The following is a 24,715-nucleotide window of genomic DNA, read 5'->3' as shown; positions in this document are numbered from 1 at the left end:
ATTTAATTAAAATATATTATATTATACTTTATGTGAATTTTTCTTACGGATTTTTTTATGATTGTTTTTTTTGTGTGTTCCGTTTATTGGTTTAAAAAAAAAACTAATTTTGTTTTTTCGAAGAATGTAAGAAAATTATCATGGAAATGATATTTTATTTTATTTGTATGTTTTATATACAAAGCGCAAGCCTTGATGCTTTATTTAAAAACGTCCTTTTTCATAGCTTTATGGTAACTTTGGAATAATTTAAAGAACAATTATTGTTAAAATAATTTTAAGTTTTTAAAATATGTAAGTATATATTAAGGATAATATTATGGATTGCTTTTTTGATTGTTGTGTTTGAAAATATTTTAATATTAAAAAAGAGATAAAAAAAGCACTCATATTATTATAAATTTATATTTTAGATTGTGTAGTTTGCAAAATTATTGTACCTTATGTTAACTGTGATATGTTGAAAGTTTTATTATTATTATATTATGTAAGTAATATATAATATGTAATAGTCTATGAATATTATATACTAGCTGTGCTCCGCGGTTTTACCGGCATTGCTCCGCTCCTGTTGGTCTTAGCGTGATGATATATAGCCTATAGCCTTCCTCGATAAATGGACTATCTAACAGTGAAATGATAATTTTTCAAATCGTACCAGTAGTTCCCTAGATTATCGCGTTCAAACAAACAAACTTTTCAGCGTTATAATATGTATTAGCATAGATTATAAAATTACGACTCTAGAATCAGTATTCATTATTCATTAAAACTAATAGGATAGTTATTTAAATTATTTTTGAAGTGAAACTTCTTTAGGCACGTTGAGAGTAAAATTTCAAGTTCGCGTCTTGGCAATACCGTACCAATTTTGTCTTTGAATCTTGCCAAAGAAGTTTCACTTCTGACACGTGTGCTCGCCACACACCCTCTTTTTTTCTTGTAGATTTTATGAATCAAGTTTTTGTATTGTCATTGTTAATATTTTCCTATATAAGCACAGATAATATAATAGTTATAGGTGTGTGTGTGTGTGTGAGAGAGAGAGAATGAGATACATTTCCATTGTATACGTATTTATCTAGTAATATAAGATATTTAACCAATATATTTGTATATTAAGAAATACATTATATTATGAACTATATTTTATTTTATTTACCTTACCTTTATACTTAGCTGGTTATATAATACATAATATGTATGTTTCTACTGAATTATTCCTATATATTATTATGTAAAAGAACGTCTATGGTTACACACTCAAAACGGCTGAACGAATTTTAATGATTGCTCTTGGTGGATTTTGCGCCTCAAATTTTCAAAATTATAACGTAAATTTTACAAATATAACTATATAAACCTCCTTACTCACCTACCTAAATTTTAAATTTTTAGTTTATTTAAATGTCACATTAAATTATGGTCTATTATACTACACTTTACCACACATATTCTATCTAATGCTCAGAGCAATAAACCAATGATAGAGATATGATAGTAGCCCAAGAGGCGATTTTAGAATTAACTCCAGCGTGTCAGATTAATGTATGGTCTACTCTACCAATTCTAATGGGTTCCAGTAAATCCACATTTAGCATCGTGGGCTCCCCTACTATGAGTGATAATTGAAAAAAAGGCGTTAATGTACCTATGTGTATTTGAATATACACACAGAGTACGTATACATATGCATTTGTTATCTACATTCTACATTGATATTATGTAAATAAAATAAAAATCGTTTATTAAGCAAAAATACGTCCATATTGTTGTTATCTTAAATTCATTCCAATTTCTTGAGAGTTGAGAATTATATTTAATTTTTCAGCCATGACGCCACAGATTAGATATTAATGTTTGTTTCATATTTTATCTGTAGTAACATCTGTCAAATTTGACATTTGGCATAGAGTTTTGATAGGTATCGAGTTTGATATGTTTTCAAATTTCAATTTTGTTTATCCCGCACTCCGCAGTCGATTTCACAGAGTACTTTTTTATATATATGAAAGTCGATTTTCAAATGTTGTGAATTGCGTACGCGCGTTAAATACCATTAAGAAACCATTATATTTCATCGTTTGACGGGTAAATAACAAATTTTTATCAATAATTTATAATAAATTGTGGCAATTCATTTAATTTAAATTGTAATTATAATAAATTCAAGTGGACTTTGTTTTAAATATGTAAAACGTTTGTATATGTGTATTTATAGATTTTTGCACATCGAGGTTGTTTCATTAGCATTTTAGTTTATTATGTGCAAAACTAACAATTTTAAAAGGATTTGCTTGCTATTTTGAACGACAGAATTATAAGTTTAAGTAACCAAGTTTTTTTTGTATATTTTTCGTCATTTAGGTAATAAAAAATCTTTCAATCCTGAGTAACAACAGCCAAATCAGTCCAGCAGTTTTACAGTAATTTAGTTTTATTTAGTGTTTATTTTTATATTTGAACCAAAATAAAGGTCACAGTTTTCAAGGTCATTTTTGTTACTATGCTCCTTGTCAATTAATTGTAATATGTAATATACATCATACAAAGGTATATCTATACATAATATAATAAATCTGTAGAAGGGTCAATTCTGTACATTGAAAATATTGAAAAAATAAATAGCAGGGGGTGTTACTGGATCGATACCAAACCCAAATATGTGATTAAAAAATTTTTTGTCTGTCTGTCTGTATGTGAAGGCATCACGTGAAAACTAACGGTTCGATTTCGATGAAACTTGGTATAATTATACCTTATTATCCTGGGCGTAAAATAGGATACTTTTTATCCTGGAAAAATACGTAGAAAAAAATTAATCTTAATTTTTCAGTTTTATCCATAGACGTTGTTCTGTAGAACCGCGAACACACGTTGCGTATTATTATAGGCCTAGCCGTATTTGGGTCCAATAGATATTTATAAGATGTCATTGTCAGAGTTACTCAAAATGGAGAAATAAACCATCCATGCGAAGACCGACATCCGCGCGGACGGAGTCGTGGGCGGAAGCTAGTAATAAAATAAAAATTTCTACCCTGTTATTATTGTTCACCTATTATTGTTCACCTATTATTGTTCACCAATTCTCCGACAACAGTTTTTTTTTTTTATTATTAATTTACAGTTAAAAAGTTGCGTCTGTGCGAAGATTTTCGTATCTAATATTTTATTTTCCCGGGTCAAGAGAGAAGCCGGGTCAAACTATATTTTAGGGACTGTATACTAACTAAAGGCTTTTCACGTAATTTTAACGAAATCGTAATCATAGTGATTCTAGGCTATAACGTATTTACTGTAATTCAAACTTGTATAATTTTATATTTTGTAATTTCGTAGTTAATAGAATGTAGTTAGGTATTAAAAAAAATGAACCTACACTACTGTTAAATGAATGCGTTTCATTGATTACTGGCATTAATTTATAGTTATAACTTATTAATGTTATTATTATGAACGGATTATTTATTAGTAATAATATTTTATTAAGAAACTTAATGAATAATGCTTTTATTAATAAAAGTAGCTTCGTCTTGTGATTTCTGCTGCCGATATTATCGCGTGATTTTTGTGTACTTTTCGTAATTAAGTTTAATTAAAATATTATTATAATTCTTTCAGCCCGCGGCTTCGTTTGCTTTTCTAAAACCTATTAAATAATATACTAAAACCTTCCTCTTGAATCGCTCTATCTATTAAAAAAAAACCATCAAAATTCGTTGCGTAGTTTCAGAGATGCTTAAAATACTTACAGACACACACAGGCAGAAAATGATTTTGTTTTTATACTATGTAGTGATACAAGAAGCTTATATCTAATATACACTGGAGATTGCACTATGAACGTTGACTTGTCACGGGAAGGTATGACCTTGAATGACGCCTGGTTGTTTTTTTGTCCCTTTCACACCTAACTTGGCAAGTTGGTGTGAAAGGGATGAAGGAACAACCAGGCGTCATTCAAGGTCATACCTTCCCGTGACTTGTTAACGTTCATAGTGCAATCTCCAGTGCAAAGAGTATAATGTATATAAAGGGCATAGAGAGCCCTCTTGAAGCATATGAAGGCGAACCTATTTGATTTTGACATGCGACAATGCGCCCTCTGGATTTTGGGGTTAAAACTAATTCTATATACCTACATATACATATACGTAATACTATATATATAACTAGGTATATACCTACCTATTTTTTTACTAGGTACCTACTTGATAATATAATATGTTGATAATTGATAGTTGAAAATTGAAATCAAACTTCAAAATATGTGCCTGCTCACATATATTTGCGTCGTTATTGAAATAGGAGAGCTAACTGAAATATCATTTATTTTCAACATTTAAGAAATAAGACTAAAGATCTAAATGATTACGAAATGGATGGTGTTTTAAATATTTAGGTGATTTAAAAAAAACTTTTCACTTATAATAATAATTACAAGATTATTAGTACCTATATAAATTAGTTTCACTAAATGAATATTACATAAGGAATCTATAAAAATAAGATATTTGGAAGTGCTAAATATTATTCAGTCAAATTTCTTAAAACATCAATATGTTTACTTCAATAAGTAGGTATGTACTTACTAAGAATAATGAAGAAAACGACATTAAAAGAAATTAATACTTTATTTTTTAAATGCTTTCACTGTAATATTACATTTTATATACCTAGGTACCTTAAACAAAACTGTCCGTGCACATAATTTTCAGTAGAAACTTTTGAAAGCCTGAACGTAGGGCTCCATTCAACGCACTTTCACCACACTCACGAGAACTAGAAACTTCACACGATTATCAACAAAATGAACTAAATAATAAGATAATAAACTTCACATATAGTAGCCGCCATTTTATGCCATTTTATGACAGCAATGTAAACAAATTACAAAATATTTTTTTTTTTTTTAATAATTTATTTATAACCATGGATACAAGTCCTTCAGTCGCAATCTTAAACAAAATATTTTCAGTTAGTCAATGTTACCAACACAGTTACCAATTAACAAATCATATTTTACACTTTTCATGTCAATTAATAAAATGTTTTCAAAATAATTATTAAATCAGACGCAGTATTTTTTATGTAAAATATTTTCCTGAATTATAGTTCTATAAGATAGTGAATTAAAAATCTGAGATATCTAATTGTTCTGATTCATTTAAACTTTGAAAATAGGGAAAATAGAAAGGTTTTCATTTGTCTTATTTTACTACATTGATTTCTTATAGACAACACTGAGAAGCTTTCAGAAAATGTTTACTTTAAGATTGCGACTGAAGAACTTGTATCCATGGTTATGAATAAATTATTTAAAAAAAAAATTCAGAAAATGTTGCAAGTTTATTAATTTGTTACCATATGAAAATATGAAACGATTAAAATCGCAAAATTATTTAATGGAATTTAAAAAAAAAGGTAAGCTTCGCATTCGATCTATTAAAATAAAATAATGTTTCAAGAATAACTGCCATTTATTTAAATGTCTTTAAACAATTTCCGATAACTTTAGAAAGTGCGATGCCATCTTTTGGGGATTTAATATAAACTGATTTAATACGTTTTTACACGCCAAAGTATAGATGGCGTCGCTTTCTTTAATAAATGTCAGTTTGTTCTAAGTGTCCCCCCCCTGCTCCAGTGTATTAGATATAAGCTTCTTGTAGTGATATATCGAATTTAATATTTCACATGTCTCTTTATTATTTTCTATATGTAGGTCTTATATGTAAGTATAAGAAAATTATTCAAAAATGTTTAAATTTTTTGTTAGATACTTTAATGAACCATAACTTCAAGTTGCGTAAACAGATTAGCATGTATTATCTATAGATCTTTATTATTTGACCTAGAGTCTAGGTCATAGACTATATTAAAGACTTCTTATATTGTTTATTAACAAATTGGCACTACTAATATAATTATGTTAGCTGTTGGCAACAAGAGTAGAACGTCAAGTTTAAACACAAACAAACTGACAAACATTTAAAATGATTTTACTTTAAAACTAACAACTCAATTAAACTTAAATTAACCTACAACTAGTGCACAATGGCCGGATTTAAAATCTAACATAATAAAGTAATTTACTATCACTACATAGTATAAAACAAAGTCGCTTTCTCTGTCCCTATGTCCCTTTGTATGCTTAAATCTTTAAAACTACGCAACGGATTTTGATGCGGTTTTTTTAATAGATGGAGTGATTCAAGAGGAAGGTTTTAGTATATAATTTATTAGGTTTTAGACAAAGCGGGCGAAGTCGCGGGCGGTAAGCTAGTAAGGCATATAAGAATGAAGTATATTTATTAAAGTTATGCACCGTGACAATGATATGAGCTATTGTTTAAATAACCTTCAAGGTACCTAGATACGTTAATTATACTAATACCTAATTGGTCAAACTAAACTTTTTTTTTAATCTGTATCCATATAGTTATCCTTACTAATATTATAAACTCGCCCCGGCTTCGCCCGTGGTACATGTTTACGTTTTCTTTCCATAAGAACCATCCTCGTACTTCAAGGAGTATTATAAAAAAAGAATTAACGAAATCGGTTCAGCCGTTCTCGAGTTTTGCGCTTAGCAACTTGTTATGTAGATAGAATATAAAAAGGTATGCTCTTTTTGTATGTTTGTTTGTCTTTCTTTTGTCATGATGGAGCGATTTTAAAAACTCTTATAATATCAGCTCATGTATGTTTGTAAGTTTGCATGTAACTGACTCCTCAAGACTCGATTTTAATCCACTATGGACAGATTTTAGTTTTTTGAACTATGAGTATTAATTTTATTTGTAAGTTTATGAGGCAACTAGCAACAGAAGTAATTCATATTTTCCTTAATATCTTAGCATAGTAAATAGTGTTTAAAAGATCTAGATTTAGAACTAAAGATAGCATTTTGATAAGACAGTTAAAATCTTTATTTGACATGATAATCAAGATAAGTATTACTTTTGTACTTATGGCTCTTTAGAAAATATTATAAATAATTGTTGTATTAAAATAATGCTGTTCGACTGTTCTGGAACTGATTTGGCTAATTAAAATCTAGATATATTCTTTTTTAATGGTAATACCTACAACGTATCTACAGCTTACGTCAATCTCATACATTCGTAGTCTATTCTATTGAACGCTACGCTAACAGAAAGCCACTTGGCTAGGGGGGCTGGTTCATCTTTATACCTTGTGCCTACAGCTACGTAATAAATAAACATATTATTAATATGTGCAAAGATTATTAATTTTGAAGCGAAACTTCTTTAGGCGCATTGAGAGTAAAATTTCAAGTATCATCTTGCCTAAGAAGTTTCACTTCTGACACGTGTGCTCGGCACACACGCTCTTTTTTGTAAAAAGTATAAAAACGTACATTTTGTATGTACATAACAAAAGCATGCATTTCGAGAACATACATTATGTTTTTAGTAGGAATCGAAACTATATCTCCGTGTATAGTTTATTGTCATAATAATCTTCATAGTCATCATCATTATCATAATCATAATCATCATCGATATCTACGTCACACTAATCATCTATTCACAATAACTGGAAGTTATAACATCTGCTTGTAATATTAGACCTATTACCTAGGTCACAAAATAGTAATGAAAACCTAGGTCATAGAATGTAAGCTAGTAGCTTACATTCTATGACTTAGGTTGTTATTGTTGTATAAATTTACATTTAATACAAGCTGAACCTAACAACTTAACAAGTAAATATTTAAGAAATTATCTCACCATTACGAAGCTACATTTAACCGAGTTTCAGCTATTTTTACCCGACTGCGAGTGAAGGAGGGTTATGTTTTTTGAGTATATGTATGTATGTATCTTTGGCACGCCCCACAAACCACTGGACGGATTTTTGTTTAAAAGGTGTCGTTGTATTCGTAAATAGTGGTACATAGGCTACATAAATTAGCAGTCAGGTTTTTCGTTTTCAAAATAATAATAATTCTTGTTTTACCTTATATCCAATCTATGCAGATAAATTGAAGGAATACCTAATATCTAAATTTACCAGTTAGCTGCTCCAGCAAACATTGTTCTGCCCACAGGTTCTGCCTTACTTTTATCACTTAGTGGTATGAAAATAGATGTTGGCCGATTCTCAGATCTACCTCAGGCACACATAATTTCATGAAAAACGGTCCAGTCATTTCGGAGGAGTCACTAACATTGTGACATGAGAATTTTATAAAATCATCATATTTATATTGCAGATAAATGGATCTATGGCGTCGTTTCAAAAAACCTCCCCGGGAAATAGACAAAAGCACATACTCTTTAGTGTCCTGTAGTGAACTATCACCAGACACATTGCAAGTATGGAATGGGTTACCAGATGAGATTAAAAAGGACCCGTCTTTGGAGCAAATAAGACAGAAGTATGAAGAACTTGGTAGGTGTTTATAATTTTTGGTTAGGAAAAGGATAGAATTAAAAATAGAAGAATTAAACTATATTATTTCACTAGTTATATAAAACAAAGTCGCTGTCGCTGTCTGTGACCCATGGGCCATGTCTGATAAATTTTTTAAAACTACTCAACGGATTATGATGCGGTTTTTAATAGATAGAGTAATCTCAAGACAGGTTTTACCATATAATTTATTAGGTTTTAGACACTGCGGGCAAATCCGGGAGCAAAAAGCTAGTAGGCTATATGTTGTTCTATATTTATAATATAGAAATAACTACCTCCCTTTATTTATGTAAAACTGATACTACAATAAATATGCGGCATACTATGGTAAATGCCCAAAAATATATGTTCAGGATATTTTATAGAACCTAATTTAAATATTTTAAAAGATACTCCGATTTACAAAATTGCCGAAAATAATTACCTAAGTACTACTTATATTATATTTTCTCATCTTGTATGTTTATTTAATACATTATATACACATATCACATAGCTAAATAATGGCTAAATATTACTCGTAGGACGTAGGTATAGGAATACGTAATTGACACCTACGAATATGGATCTATTATAAATGCATGTATAAATATTGTAATTTTGCGTATGTTCGTCAAATCCGGTGACGGCATATTTCTATAGGTATAGTGTATTTATAATTTGCTAGCTTTCCTCCCGCGGGTTTACTCGCAAAGTACACTATCTAAAGGTATAAGATACTACCTATGTAGCTGTGCTCCGCGGTTTCACCCGCATTGCTCTGCTCCTATTTGTCTTAGCGTGATGTCACCGAAAGAATTTTTCAAATTGAGCCAGTAGTTCCTGAGATTAACGCGTTCAAACAAACAAACTTCAGCTTTATAATATTAGTATAGATTAGAAAAGGACTTCACAACCAAGCCACTTCCAAATTAGTTAATTGGTAACGGGCGAAGGGGCATTTATTTTTATTGAAAAAAAAAACTAAGTACATTGTATTTAAATTTAATTTTTTTGGTAATCTATATGTATATTAAAAATCTCTTTTAATATTAACTTGAATATTGAATAACTTCTTTGACATTTTTAGGTAATGGTGACAAATTATCGAACCAAGGAATCGAGAAAATAGCAAGATTCACGATCAACTCTGATCCCATTTTAGACAATAATTGTAGAGAAACAACACAGGAAGAGTTCCATCTTGAAGAACATGAGAATGAGTAAGAGTACTATACTCTTCTTACCTCTTTTTTTTTGAAGTGATATTTCTTTTGAGAGTAAAGTTTTAAGGTCGCGTCATAGCAATACCGTCACGTCATGGAGTAAGGCGACGATTTTGGTATCTTTGAATCTGTCCAAAGAAGTTTCACTTCTGACACGTGTGCTCGGCACACCCTTTTTTTTTTTTCTTTTTATAATAAAAATCAGTCAGTCAGTACAATTTCACTTTTGTACAATAATACCATTTATTCTTTGATAAAATCTGCTAGCTTTAGCCACCAGCTTTGATTATTATTATACTAGATTTCCGCCCTCGGCTTCGCCCGCGTTTGCAAAGGAAAACCCGCATAGTTCCCGTTCCCGTGGGATTTCCGGGATAAAAACTATCCTATGTGTTAATCCAAGTTACCCTCTATATATGTGCTAAATTTCATTGTAATCGATTCAGTAGTTTTTACGTGAAAGAGTAACAAACATCCATACATCCATACAAACTTTCGCCTTTATAATATATATTAGATTAGATTCTGATAGAACTAAATAGAGCTTTTCAGTTTAAAAATTAATTGTTTTTCAGCGTTCATATATCTCCAGAAGACAGAAGAAAGCAAGCACAGGTCTGTAATAATTGATGTTTTTGGTTTTACGGCATTAAAATGCTTTATATAAATATAAATTTACGAGCTGTTGCCCGCGACTTCGTCCGCGATTACGTCGTTTTAGGTCATTCGTCGTTTAAAAAAAATACGTGACACTTTATTTTTGAATGTTCTTTTAATTGTCTCTTATAAAATTTAACTACATTAAAATTGAAAACTCTGTTAAGAAAATCTTAAAATCGGAGAAAATCGAAAATCTGAGGAAAACATGAATGAATGTGATTCAAATTCTACATTACTTATTATTTCAAATAATAATCTAAATTAAATGTAGATTAACAGTTTGAGCGCACCGTTATAGAATATGTACCTAAGTATTAAATTACGTTAGTTTACATAGTAACAAAACAAAAACACGATGACAAAAATTCGATCACGAGGCGGGACTCGAACCCGCATCCTTTCGCGCCAATCTGGGGCATCAATCATATTTTAACATGTAGGTATGTATGTTTGTTAGTTTCACGAAAAATCTGCTGGACGGATTTGGTCTACGACGAAATAACAAATGAGTTATAGAAATAAACTTGATTTTGCTTGCGGGTTCATACATGAGTGAAGCCGCGCGGAACAGCTAGTTCAAAGACTTGAAAAATCAAAAACAACTAACGTTAACACATTTATCATATAAATAATTCAGTATTTTTCTTTTAGAAAAAAAGGACAAAACACTATATAAAAATGTCGTTACTACTAGGCTGTTGGGTTTTCTTTACCTGTGTGTTTCTAACGTATAATGAAAAACACGAGAGATTTATAACTACAGCTATTATTCCTGGAGAAATTAACAGTAAGTCATATTTATTTTATCTAATATCGCAGACAATATTATACTAACTAGCTGTTGCCCGCAGCTTCGCCTGCGTGGAAAAGATAAATTTTCATGATACATATAAACTTTCATCCCCTATTTTATCCCCTTGGGGGTAGAACTGATCAAAATCCTTTCTTAGCGGATGCCTCCGTCCTAACATCTACCTGCATGCCAAATTTCAACCCGATCCGTTCAGTGGTTTGGGCTGTGCGTTGATAGATCATTATGTCAGTCAGTCAGTCACTTTTGATTTATATATAATATTTTGATTTTTCCTATATTACTATCTATATTTTATTTTTACTCAATTTATACATTGCCAACCTTATACTAATTTATAAGACAAATCCTATACATAGGTTTTCTGGCAGAGATTGCTAAAAGCGATAACGCTATTTTTAATATGATAAATGTTTTTATTTCCTTGCTTGTTATATTGTTATACTTACATTTATATTACTACCCTCACTTTCCATTACAGATTATACAATAAACATGTCAAACACAGATACAGTATTAATAAAATTAACAGGACCGTTTATAACAGAACAATCAGAAATTAAAATGAATTCTACTGTTTTTGATGGGGCTGAAAAATTCATAGCGTGGCTTGAAAACGAAAATGAAGTAAGTGTCTTTTTAACACGTATATATATTAGCTTCATCTGTATGTTTGTATGTAACCGATTCCTTTAGACTCGATTTTAATTTAACGGACAGATTTAATTCAAACTTTGTGCACTTATCAAGGATCGGTTGACAATAAGTTCTTAAGTTCAAGTGTTTTTAGTGCTTATAAAACTGTATTAAATAAGTATATAATATTGCCTACGCTTGTTTTTCGTGTCCTTTATAATGTGAAATTATGTGTGTTACACAAAATATTCATTGAAGTGTGCATCAATTATATTTATGAGTTTTTAAAGAGACAAATTAAAAATATAGAGCTCTTAAAAAACCTCCTTTTTATATTTGTCTATTGTAAATGTATTAGTTTTTAATAAAAAACAATATGAAGCACATTAAAAATCTCTTGTGTTTTTCTTAAATACCTATTTATTCTCTTCCAGATCACACAATCATGGAAAATATTACTCCAAAATGATAAATTAACAACAAACGTAGAAACAAGAACGCATATATTTCGTACAAATAACACAAATATAAATTATAATTTATATTTGAATACAACGACATCTAGTGTGATAGCTTTTAGTATGAGTTTTAATTTAAATCCGCTAGATGGCAGTGTTGGGGTTATATATGCAGTTTTATTGTTATGTGGCTTGTATGTACTTATTATTTTTGAGGTAAGTAGTTACTTTTTATAAAAATATACGTGAGAATAAGCTCTCTTAATTGTAGTTAAGTTTTTTTTATTATTTGAAGGGTAGTTAAAGAAATGATAAATGAGGCATCTTGTCAAGAAAAAAAGCAGTTTCAATCTCCTCACGGATTACATTTTCTTCGGATTGGGAAATGAACTGAACTTTTTTTTTTATAACAGCTGTTTTCCGAAAAAAGAACTCTATTTTTTATGAATTTGTTATTACATATACCAATAAATGCTTAGTATCCAGATGTATTAAAACCTCTAAATCTTTCCCTTAAATAAAAAAATACTTAATTAGCTTTCCACACACGTCTCCGCTCGTATAGTAAAAGGAAATTCTTCCTATTTCCAGACAAAAATAACGTCATAAAAATCCTACGTAATGACGTGAAAGAATGACAAACACTTTCGCATCTCTATTAATATTACAACACTGTCTGACCGTTTGTCAGTATGTCTCTTTTCTTGAGAAAGGACATATGATAGGTTTTATCCCGGAAAATCGAAGAAAACTGCAACTATGCGGTTGTGAGGAATTTCCGGAATAAAAGAACTATGCGATTGTGAGGAATTTCGGGCATAAAAGCTATGTCCTTTCTCAGGTTTAAAACTATATTAGTACCAAATTTCCTCCAAATCGGTTCAGTTGTGTAGGCGTAAAAAGAGACAAACAGACCGACAGACAGAGTTGTTTTCGCATTTATAATAATAAATATTAATTAGGATAACGATGTACAATAATAATTTATGGTTTTAGATAATAAACAGAACAATGGCCGCCCTTTTAATATCTACCACATCACTTGCGGCACTATCTTTAGTGGGAGAAAGACCAACTTTACCGGAAATAATATCATGGCTTGATATAGAAACACTGCTTCTGTTGTTTAGTATGATGATATTGGTGGCTATTATGGCTGAAACCGGTATCTTTGATTATTTGGCGGTTTTCACTTTTGAGGTTAGTAAGGTATTAATTTAAGAATGTATAATTAGAGTTATAAATTTTATAGCATTCGTTGGAATCCCGCCTATTTTCTTCTACTCTTTAAAGTTATAGTTAAAAATGTCAGTATCATCATCATCATCATCATCATCATCATTGGCCCTTTTAATTGAAATATTGAGGAGTTATTTTTGAGGTGAAAAAAAAACTCCTAATGGTTGGCGCTGATACTAAATTGTATTTATATGTATTGACTACATATTAGATTAAAAAAAATCTATTTCTTTGCTTCTAAAAAATCCATTTCAATATGTTATATGCCCTGAAATTCACACCAAAGACTTTGGTAAAATTGATTCTAAACTAGACAAAAAATGAAATGAAATAAAAAATTTCGAATTTAGTGTTTTCATAACAAACCTTTTTACATACTAGCGGTCCGCCCCGGTTTCGCCCGTGGTACATATTAACGCTTTCACTACATAAGAACCATTCTTGGACTTCCACAGACATTAAAAAATAAGAATTAATTAAATCGGTTCAGCCGTTCACACGTGATGCCGTGACAACGCGAAACGGGTTTCATTTTTATATTAAACTAGCGGTCCGCCCCGGCTTCGCCCGTGGTACATATTTACGTTTTCTCTACATAAGAACCATCCTCGTACTTCAAGGAATATAATAAAAAAAGAATTATCGAAATCGGTTCAGCCGTTCTCGAGTTATGCGCTTACCAACACATTTTGCGATTCATTTTTATATATAAGAAGAAGATATATGGTTTAAAATTAGATAGCATATAAACATACAAACAGACATTCACTCCAAGTATGTATTTTTTCAGGTAACAAAAGGTAGATTATGGCCATTAATCTATCTCCTATGTATAATAACTGCAGTTTTATCAACGTTTTTGGATAATGTTACCACTGTGTTATTGATGTCGCCTGTTACAATAAGGTAATAAATAATTTTCATATTTAAACCTGTAGGTATAAAATATAATGTTGCATTTCTTTCAATATTATTTTTTAAATAAATTGTCCTATAAAACACATTCTTGATGTTTATCCTACTAATATTATAAATACGAATGTTTGTATGTTTGTTTGTTGCTCCCACGCAAAACCTCCTGAACCGTATTTCATGAAATTTGGCACGCACATAGCAAGTTACCCTAACTTGGATTGACTTGTTTTTATCGAAAATTTTAACGGGACTAATTCGGCTTTTCCTTTGACTACGCGGGCGAAGCTGTGGGCGAAAAGCTAGTTTATAATTACTCTTACAGCACATATAGATTAGCAGCTAACTCTTAACTCGGTTAACTCTTAATTCGGAAAGCAGTATCTATGGAGAAGAACCGGCAAGAAACTCCATAGTTGCTATTTTTGAAATCATGTCAATATACAATTTAATAATAATTATAATTCTCAGGTTATGCGAAGTAATGGACCTCGACCCAGTACCAATATTAATGTTCATGGCGATATTCAGTAATATAGGAGGCACAGCTACTCCTGTAGGAGACCCGCCCAATGTGATTGTGGCTTCTAACCAGGCTGTTATTCATTCTGTGAGTTTGTTTTAATAATCTATTAAAAACTAGCTTTCAGCCCGCGGCTACGCCCGCGCAGAAAAAAAACCCGCATAGTTCCCGTTCCCGTGGGATTTACGGGATAAAACCTATAAAATGTTCTTCCTGAGGTCTCAAGCTATCTCTGTACCAAATTTGAAGTAAATCCATGCAGTACTTTTTGAGATTAACCCGGTCATAGAGACAAACAGACAAAAATTCTAAAAACTGTATTTTTGACTTCGGTATTTATTGTATTTTCTAATTGAGAACTTACTAATTTACTACTTTTTTTTGAAGTCGATTGAAGAAGGATTCATACACTATTTTCTGCATAAAATCGAATCAGAACAGACCGCACCATTTCAGAACAGACTAGAACAGATAATAAAATACCCATATCATATTAGACCGGAAAATAAATAAAATAGAAGACCTATTTGGCTTCCGTAATACTGTTATTATTTTTAACTTTATATACAGGGTGTCCCACCGTCGGTATTCCAAGCTCAATAGAGGTTGTAGTTTTGCATACGTACGTAAGTACGTAAAAAATACTTATAAAATTCCAGATGCATTTTTTTTTTTGAAATAGATGAATTCTTAAAACTCTTTGTAGTACACTCATAACAAGCAACCCGCCCAACTTTGCCACCAGCACGTGAGCTATCGTTTAATATTATGTTTTCATAGATAAAATGCTCACATTAAAGAAGCGTTATATGCCGGCTGCGCGAAGCTAGAGAAGAAAACATGAATTTTAAGGAAAAATTTAGCAAAAAATTTTTGGCGTAATTTTGTTGTTTATGTATTTTTTACGTGATCAGTGTATGCAAGACTACAAGTCCCTTCGCGCTTAGTATACCGATAGTGGGACACCCTGTAAATCTAATCAGAAAGTATTAAATCAGAACAATACATACTAAAGCAACTCCTATGAAAATCTAACCAGGCTATTATTAACTGTTATAAGTATTGAAATCATATTAAATTAGAATTAAAGACCAATTTTTTTTTTTTTTTTTATTTGGTTCACAAATTGAAATTGACACTTAAACAGCCTTAAAAACTATTTACCAACCAATCAAAAATCATTGACGTAGACTGGACAACTCACAATAGTCAATAATGTTCGAAATTTGTCCAAAGCAAAACTCTGCCTATGAAAGTATTAGGCAGAGTTTGAAGCGATACTTAAAAGACTACATACGAGAGATCGATATTATTTCTTTTCGATATTGTTTTTTTGTTTGAATGCATTTGAAATACATTATGAAAGTAAAAATTTCTGATATTTTAATAATATCTTATTTAAATCTTACAGGGCATAAATTTTGTAAACTTCACCGCGCACATGGCTCTTGGAATAGTGTTTGTTGTTATACAGACGTCATTGCAAATCAGAGTTATGTATAGAGATGTGAATAAACTACGGTTGAAAGTGCCTAGAGAAATTCAGGGTAAGACTTGAACACGTTTTGAAATGAAACTTCTTTAGGCGCGTTGAGAGTAAAATTTCATGGTCCCGAAATGGCAATACCGTCACGTCATGGAGTAAGGCGACGATTTTGATATCTATGACTCTTGCCAAAGAAGTTTCACTTCTGACACGTGTGCTGGGCACACACGATCTTTTTTATATATATGTTTTTATCTTATCTTTTAAGACTAATGGAAAATAATTTTGAAAATAAATAAGATTGAGTATTATAAGTCAAAAGTAGTAATTAACCACTATATTTTACCAGTGACGTTGATATAATTTACTTTTTTTGAAAATATATTTGGTACATCCAATAGATTTTTTGTTAGCTCTTTTTTTCTGATTTTTATTCATGCCAAAATTATTAAAACCATTTAAGCTGGTCGAGTTTTACTCTAATAAACTCAACTTTTATATGCATTTAAAAATATTTTCAGAATTACGTCATCAGATTTCAATATGGCGCCGGGCGGCAGATTCCTTACCACATTTGAGCAATGGTGTTAATATAGTCAGAGAGAGATTAGAGAGAAAAATAACTAAATTAAATAAACAGTTACATACTATGGTCAAAGAGAGGAATAAAAGAGCATGCCCGAAAGATACTTTTAAAAGTACTTTGGTGGAGTTGAAAGCTAAGGTAATAAAAAACCATCTTTAATATATATAAATCTCGTGTCACAATGTTTGTCCTCAATGGACTCCTCAAGCACTTAACCGATTATAATAAAATTCGCACACCATGTGCAGTTCGATCCAACTTGAGAGATAGGATAGTTTAAATCTCAAATCGTTTTAGAGAAAGCGGGCGAAGCCGCGGGCGGTTAGCTAGTAGTAATATATGAAAATCGGCCGTCGTGTTAAATTAAATTTGTAATGATCCCTCCACACAATGGGCAACGTTGGCCCAACATATGTTTGCCGCCATTACGACGTATTCTTTATGAATACACATCTACAATGTTGGCCCATCATAGACATTTAGGACTCTACACTATCGTGATTGCTTCTACTTGCCCAACGCTGCCCATTATGAAATTCAAATTCAAATTGCTTTATTTGCAGAATGTAGAATACAGATGTTTGTAGTTACAGATAATATTGATCCTTAAACATTCTGCTCGTAGTTGAGCGTGCAAATATAGGTATTATAAACTGCATTATACAATATTGAAACTAGGGTCCATGAAACAAATCATAGGTAATATCCAATTTAAAGAAAGATTATATTTTAATATCATCTACCAAAAGTTCCTAAAACATCTCGAAATTAGACATTTTCATAAATGTCGTTAAAATATTTTTTTTTTTTCAGTATAAAATACGCGACCGAACTCTTCTAATCAAATCTACAATAGCTATTGTGTTTGTCGTCACCGTTTTCTTTCTACACTCTATTCCTGAATTAAGTAAGTATAGATTATAGATACTAATATATAATAACATAAATCTTAACTGTCAAAAAAAGAATAATTCGATTATTTTGCTTGTATAAATTAAGTTTTAATAAAGGTACAAGTCCGAGACGGGCCGCAGACCGCAAACTGCAACGGCAAACTGCAAGCGACAACACTTGTTTCTATGAACATCTATGAATCGCTGCGCGTTGCGTCTGCAGGCAGCAGTGTTGCCGCGCTTAGAATCAATTTCATAGATGTTCATAGAAACAAGTGCTGTCGCTTGCAGTTTGCGGTTGCAGTTTGCGGTCTGCGGCCCGTCTCGGACTTGTACCTTAACATTGACGTACTATAAATAACAACTAGACTCAAAGGTCAGATAATGTAAAAAATAATATTAAATATTCATTGAAATTAACACCTTATTTCGTGGCAGTAATGTTCAAAACTTCAAAGTCGATTGTATCATTCGAAAACTCTGCCTAATACATTAGTAGGCAGAGTTTTAATTCGGACAATTTTTGAAATTTGAAAATGAGGGACACAAACGACTTTAAACTTTACTGCCGCGAAATAAGGTGTTTCAATAAATTATCCAGCGCCTGTGTATTATAACAATATTCCATTAGAAATTTGACGTATTTGATGTCGTCTAGGTATAAGTATATAACGTCGCGTCATGCCAATACGGTCACGTCATGGATGGTCACGTAAGGCGATGATTTTGGTATCTTTGAATCTTGCCAAAGAAGTTTCATTTCTGACACGTGTGCTCACACGCCCTTTTTTTCTTTTATCTACTCTAATATTATAAGACTTTGTTTGAATGCAACCAACATAATGTGTTGAAGAGTATTCCTTTTGAAATATGTCGTTTTTGAGGATGTCTTGTTCAAATATGTTTTACTATCAAATTACTATTTTAAAAATCCTGAAGTTATACCTAATATTTAATTTAATTCTAGATAGAGTATCCCTAGGCTGGACAGCGTTCCTAGGAGCAATATTACTCCTAACTCTAGCGGACAGAGACGACTTAGAGCCGATCCTGCATCGCGTAGAGTGGTCCACTCTACTGTTCTTTGGAGCTCTTTTTGTTTTAATGGAAGTAAGTAATTATATTTTAGGGGGAAATTAATAAAAAAAATTATAAATACAAATTATTTATCTCTCCCCTCTTCACAATGGGCAGCGTTGGCCCAACAAATGATCGTCGATGTTTGCCGCCATAGACATTTAGGCTCTACACTATCGTGATTGTCTCTACTCGCCCAAAACTGCTCACTGTGAAGAGCGCCCATTATTTTTTATTTATTTTACATTTTTTTGTAGGAAAAATATACATTTTCTAGGAATTTTATATAATGACCAATTGAATACATTTCCGGTAGCAAAAAAAAAAATGCTCTAAATATCCTTTTATCGAACGATGTCACGGGCACAACTAGTAAATTATAATAATTAATTATTTTACAGGCTTATAATAATAAAATAATAAATAAAGTTTATATTTTCCAGGCTTTATCCAAATTAGGTTTGATTCTCTACATCGGCGGATTGATGGAACAGCTTATTTTACAAGTTGAAGAAACTTCTAGATTGGCTGTCGCTATTGTACTAACGTTATGGGTAAAGTATTAAAATGGAACATTTATTTAATACTAGTTTTCCTTTAAGAGCGCTTTGAATAGTCATTACATCCATACTAATATTATAAATGCGAAAGTAACTCTGTCTGTCTGTCTGTCTGTTACTCAATCACGCCTAAACTACTGAACCAATTTGCATGAAATTTGGTATGGAGATATTTTGAAACCCGAGAAAGGACATAGGCTACCTTTTATTGCGAAATATGTACCACGGGCGAAGCCGGGGCGGACCACTAGTATGTTATAATAATTATTATGTTGACTAGCTGTCCCGGACAACATTGTTCTGCCTTTCTCTTGTCACTTAGGGGGTGTAAAAAATAGATGTTGTCCTATTCTCGTGTCCGGATGTTTGTATTAAACTCCTCCGTAACGACTGGACCATGGCCGATTACCATGAAATTTTGTGTACCTATTGACACAGAATAATAACTAATAGCTAGGCTACTATTGGGTACATCTGCGACGGAGATAAAAATTAACAGGCACTTACATACGAAAAGGTGGCCTTATTGCTGAAAAGCGACTTGGACGATGGGGGAGGCCTTCACCCAATGTGGGATCCAACACAACAATTAATAACTCATTAGACATTACTAACACAATTTGTATTTGTATAACTGTCAAATTTAAATTTAAATTTTTAAAATTTTATTTTAATTTTTTCCAAATTGTAACTAACACAAATTAACATTGTAAAACCATCCAAAGTGTGTGGAAATAAAAGGCTTTTTTATTTTTTATTTTTATTTTTTATTTTATTTTATTACATACGAAAAGGTGGCCTTATTGCTGAAAAGCAAATTTTTCCAGGCTAGTTACCCTAATTGGCAAGGATAAGGGTGCATTTCCACCAATAATGTGCGAGGATGTGTAGCGAGCGATGTGTTTATAAATAACCAATAGTATCGCATCAAACGCTAAACGCTTCAAACTTCAAACTAAATGAAGCGATATGATTGGTTGTTTACAAACACATTCCTCGCTACACATCCTCGCACATTATTGGTGGATAAGCACCCTAAGATATGTATATTTTTTAATACATATACGTTATAGATATATAAATTATACATATAATATAATATAAAGAGAATATTTCCCCAGGTATCAGGCACATTATCAGCGTTCGTGGACAACATACCGCTCACCACCATGATGGTGCGAGTGGTGGTGGCGATCGGGAACAACCCCAACTTGGGGCTCCCCATGGGGCCCTTGGTCTGGGCCCTGTTGTATGGCGCGTGTTTGGGGGGTGAGTAGGAAAATATTAGATCATATAAAACATAATATACTTTGTACACTGAAAAAAATATTAAAAAATATGTTCAGAAAAAGTTACCGTCGAAAAAAAATTTAAATTTACTGTTACACAAGAAAAAAAAAAATAAAATTTATTAGCAACTTCAAATATAATCATTACAATATTGCTCTGCCTTCTGAACTAGGTAATTACCTGTATCTCAGAAGGCAGTGCCTTCCCTTACAAATTCCATATTACATTATATATTTTGGCAAGTTAACAAAATAAATTTTAGTGACTAATGACGAAAGAATACAATGATAAAGAAAATAAAAATAAAATATACGATTTGGCCGATGGATATTGTGTGTGTGTGTGTGTGTGTGTGTTGTGTGTGTGTGTTGTGTGTGTATGTGTGCTTGTGTGTACCTGTGTTTGCGTGAGTGTGCATGAGTGAGTGATTTTGTTGCAAGCATTTATTTAATAGTTATGAAAAGATTTTCAGTTTGTATATAATCAAGATTTAGGAGCCAATTGACGATGTATTTTTTAAAACGATTGGTAGGTAAATTTATAATTTTGTTGATGTCATTAGTCGGGATACTGTTATATAACCGTGGAGCAATGCAATTTAGTTGCCGTTTTGCAAAATGAGTCTTGGTGGTGGGTATAGGGCACCTTACTTTTCTCTTCCATGTTCGAGGCAGTGTGTGGGCTGTAAAACGGTGGTATCTCAACAGAGCTTTTAATATATAAATCTTGCGAACTGAAAGAACTCCTGATTTCGCGTAAACATCCGCCGTGGAGTGCCTGTATGGTAGGTGCATGAGTACTTTTAACACTGCCCGCTGGGCACGCTCAAGTTCGGACATTATAGTTTTAGGAGCCCCACCCCATGACGTCACACAATAATTTATAATGCTCTCACATAGTGCTTTGTACACTTGGATAAGCAGTTTTTTGTTAGCAACTGATCTTAGATGCTTAAATATATGAACAAGCTTTCTAACACGATTACAAACATGAATGATATGGTCTTTCCAACTCAATTTGTCATCTACTAGTATACCCAAGTATCTTATAGATGTAGCCCTAGTTAGTGTCGCACAATTACATTGACTTAGTTGCCCTCTATTACATGGAAAAGAGTGTAGCTTGATGGTTAAACTTGTGGATGGACCGTAGGTGGCTGTCTTTGAAAAACAAAGATATTTCGTTTTAGAAATATTTAATGTGAGCAAATTATCTTCAAGCCAGCTTGTGACATTTTTCAATCCTCTCTCTGCTTTACTGTGAGCTTGTTCCCAACTGTGACCGTGAAATAATAAGACCGTGTCGTCAGCAAACATCTGGATATCTGTGTCGGTAGCAATTTGGTCAGGGAGGCTATTAATATAGGTTAAGAACAGAGTAGGTCCTAACGTACTGCCTTGAGGAATACCAAAACTACACGACGAGGCATCACTCATATCATGTTTTACTCTCAATAGAAAGTAAGATAAAATAATATTTGTTTGACTGTTAAAGTTATAACAAAAAATAAGGTGTTTAAACAATTAGAAGGAAAAACTGATACTAATAATGTGATAATCTGTGGGTATGTTGAGCTGATGAAAACTTTTTGTTAATAAATTATTTTAAACATAACTGAAAGTAACATTCCAGATACAGTATTATAAGAAATTACACGCAAGGCCGGGTTAAGTATTAGTTTGAATGTAATAAGAATGTACTGCGATTCTACACAGCTACCTAATTGACGAGTCCGAGCCCCCAGGCACGATGCGTAGGTACGAATGCGCCACGAGTCAAAGGAAAGAGACTTTTTGTAGTATTCGACAGCTAAGCATGTTCAGACATGAAATAATGACAACTAAATTGACAACTATTCATCCACAAAAATATTAAATCAAAAGTTACGTCTAACAGTATAATATTATGGTGTACCTATTATTTTCACATAGATATATATACTCATGGCGTATTTAAAAAAAATGATATTGTTTCAAAAACAGTGGAGAATAGAAAAAATCATTATTTTTGTTTGGTTCTTCCAACTTCGTAGAATTCATGATACACTTTATTAGAATGTTTTTATGCAATTAGGTATTTAAGACTTATTTTTCTTATCTAAATCATAAAAATCTCTTTTTTTTCTCTCTCTTTCAGGTAACGGCACACTAATAGGCGCCAGCGCTAACGTAGTATGCGCAGGAGTGGCAGAACAACACGGCTACAAGTTCACTTTTGTGAAATTCTTCAAAGTCGGCTTCCCGATCATGATCGGCCATCTTGTCGTGTCAACTGTTTACCTTTTGGTGTGTCACTGTGTTTTTGAATGGCATTGATAATAAAATAAATAACAAATAAAAATAACAAAATATAACGGCCGAATTGAGAACATTTTTTTGAAGTCGATTAAAAAGAGCGCGCGTGCACACGTGTCAGAAGTGAAACTTCTTTGTAAAAAGTCAAAATCGTCACCTTATAATCCATGACGTGACGGTATTGATGACGCGATCTTGAAACTTTACTCAACGCGCCAAAGAAGTTTCACTTGGAATCAATCACTAAGAAAATAATTGATAGAAATATTATGGGCCTTATAAAACTTTATGAAAAGGCTTTAATTTTGGTCTAAGATCATTCATTAAAAATGTCCTGTCCAGGATTTTCCCAGTCAACCCATTTTTAATACATTTTTTAATACACTAAATCTTAATCTTAATACATATATATAAATCTCGTGTCACAATGTTTGTCCTCAATGGACTCATAAACCACTTAACCAATTATAATAATATTCGCATACCATGTGCAGTTCGATCCAACTTGAGAGATAGGATAGTTTAAATCTCAAATCTTTTTAGAGAAAGCGGGCGAAGCCGCGGGCGGTAAGCTAGTTTATTATAAAATTGGTCTCATTCTATTATCACGCCGTTGCTTTTCGACTTATATTCGGATCTTAGACCATTTTATAAGATGAAATAATTTTGTGAAAATTATTGGATTAACGAAAGATTTGTACAAATTTACGAATTATGAAAAGTAGAACAAGATACCTACAACAGGAAATGATAGATGCTTTATTATGTATACCCAATGACCTATTATACTAGTAGACGCGGCATACGCCAACATCATTGCACTAAAAAACAGCGTAATTAATACATACCTACTTACTAACGCATTATCACCAATACAGTTGTTCTCTCTTTCACTCTCACGCACGAGACATAATACATGTCTCACTCATGTACTTCGTAATAACAACTGCCGATTTAAATACAAAAAGAACGTCCAGCCACGACGCTGAATGGTGCGTGACTAAGTGAAACTCGGGCACTTACCTGAGTTTTTTCTTCCCAAAATAGAGAGCGGGTAACGTATCTAACTCTTTTATATATCATAGTGTTTACCTAAATGTAGTTAAAGTACTTATTACTAAATAATATAATTTTTAACATATTTTAATATTATAGTAGGTATGCTTGCTTCCCCTTAACTGAAAACTCAACGTAAGGAAATTTTCAGCCAAAAAATGGCTTAAACTGATAAATGGATTTTAAGAATATATGTTTATAGTTGACTCATTTATGCAAAAGAAATTGTACAATTAATACTTATTAATCAATGTTAAATTTAATACTAATATTATTAAAAATCAATATATTATCCGTCCAACAATCGATTTTATACTACACTTGTAGAACTCCTCCTAGAAGAATATAATATAGAAGAAAATATTACCTTAAGTCTAGAAAGACGCTGCAAATTGCAATGTTTTATTTTACCTTATTTTATCTCATGTTAATTCTATGAAATAATAATGTCAGCAATTTTTTTTATATAGAATGCATGTATTTTATTTTTGCAACGTATAAAAAATTATTGTTAAAAACCAAAAACACACAGAGTACAATAACTAGCTTTATCGAATATAATAATGTTAAGAATTATTAAT

General features: G+C 31.8%; 1 protein-coding gene across 1 annotated transcript; it reads left to right on the top strand.

Moving 5' to 3' along the window:
• Nucleotides 1–1,971: 1,971 nt before the first annotated feature.
• On the top strand, nucleotides 1,972–23,498 carry LOC123704256 (P protein-like). The gene is made up of 17 exons (XM_045652565.1): nucleotides 1,972–2,091; nucleotides 8,246–8,424; nucleotides 9,518–9,650; nucleotides 10,229–10,268; nucleotides 10,965–11,100; nucleotides 11,606–11,751; nucleotides 12,195–12,434; nucleotides 13,215–13,418; nucleotides 14,248–14,363; nucleotides 14,841–14,979; nucleotides 16,304–16,439; nucleotides 16,900–17,102; nucleotides 17,778–17,871; nucleotides 18,825–18,967; nucleotides 19,378–19,488; nucleotides 20,616–20,763; nucleotides 22,921–23,498. The coding sequence occupies exons 2-17, from the start codon at nucleotides 8,250–8,252 to the stop codon at nucleotides 23,097–23,099; spliced, it is 2,343 nt and encodes a 780-aa protein (XP_045508521.1). The 5' UTR covers nucleotides 1,972–2,091; nucleotides 8,246–8,249; the 3' UTR covers nucleotides 23,100–23,498.
• The last annotated feature ends 1,217 nt before the right edge of the window (nucleotides 23,499–24,715 follow it).

Source organism: Colias croceus, chromosome 29 (assembly GCF_905220415.1).
Source record: "Colias croceus chromosome 29, ilColCroc2.1".
NCBI lineage: Eukaryota > Metazoa > Arthropoda > Insecta > Lepidoptera > Pieridae > Colias > Colias croceus.
Note: the sequence above shows the minus strand (reverse complement) of the source record. Positions and strands in the feature narration are given on the sequence as shown.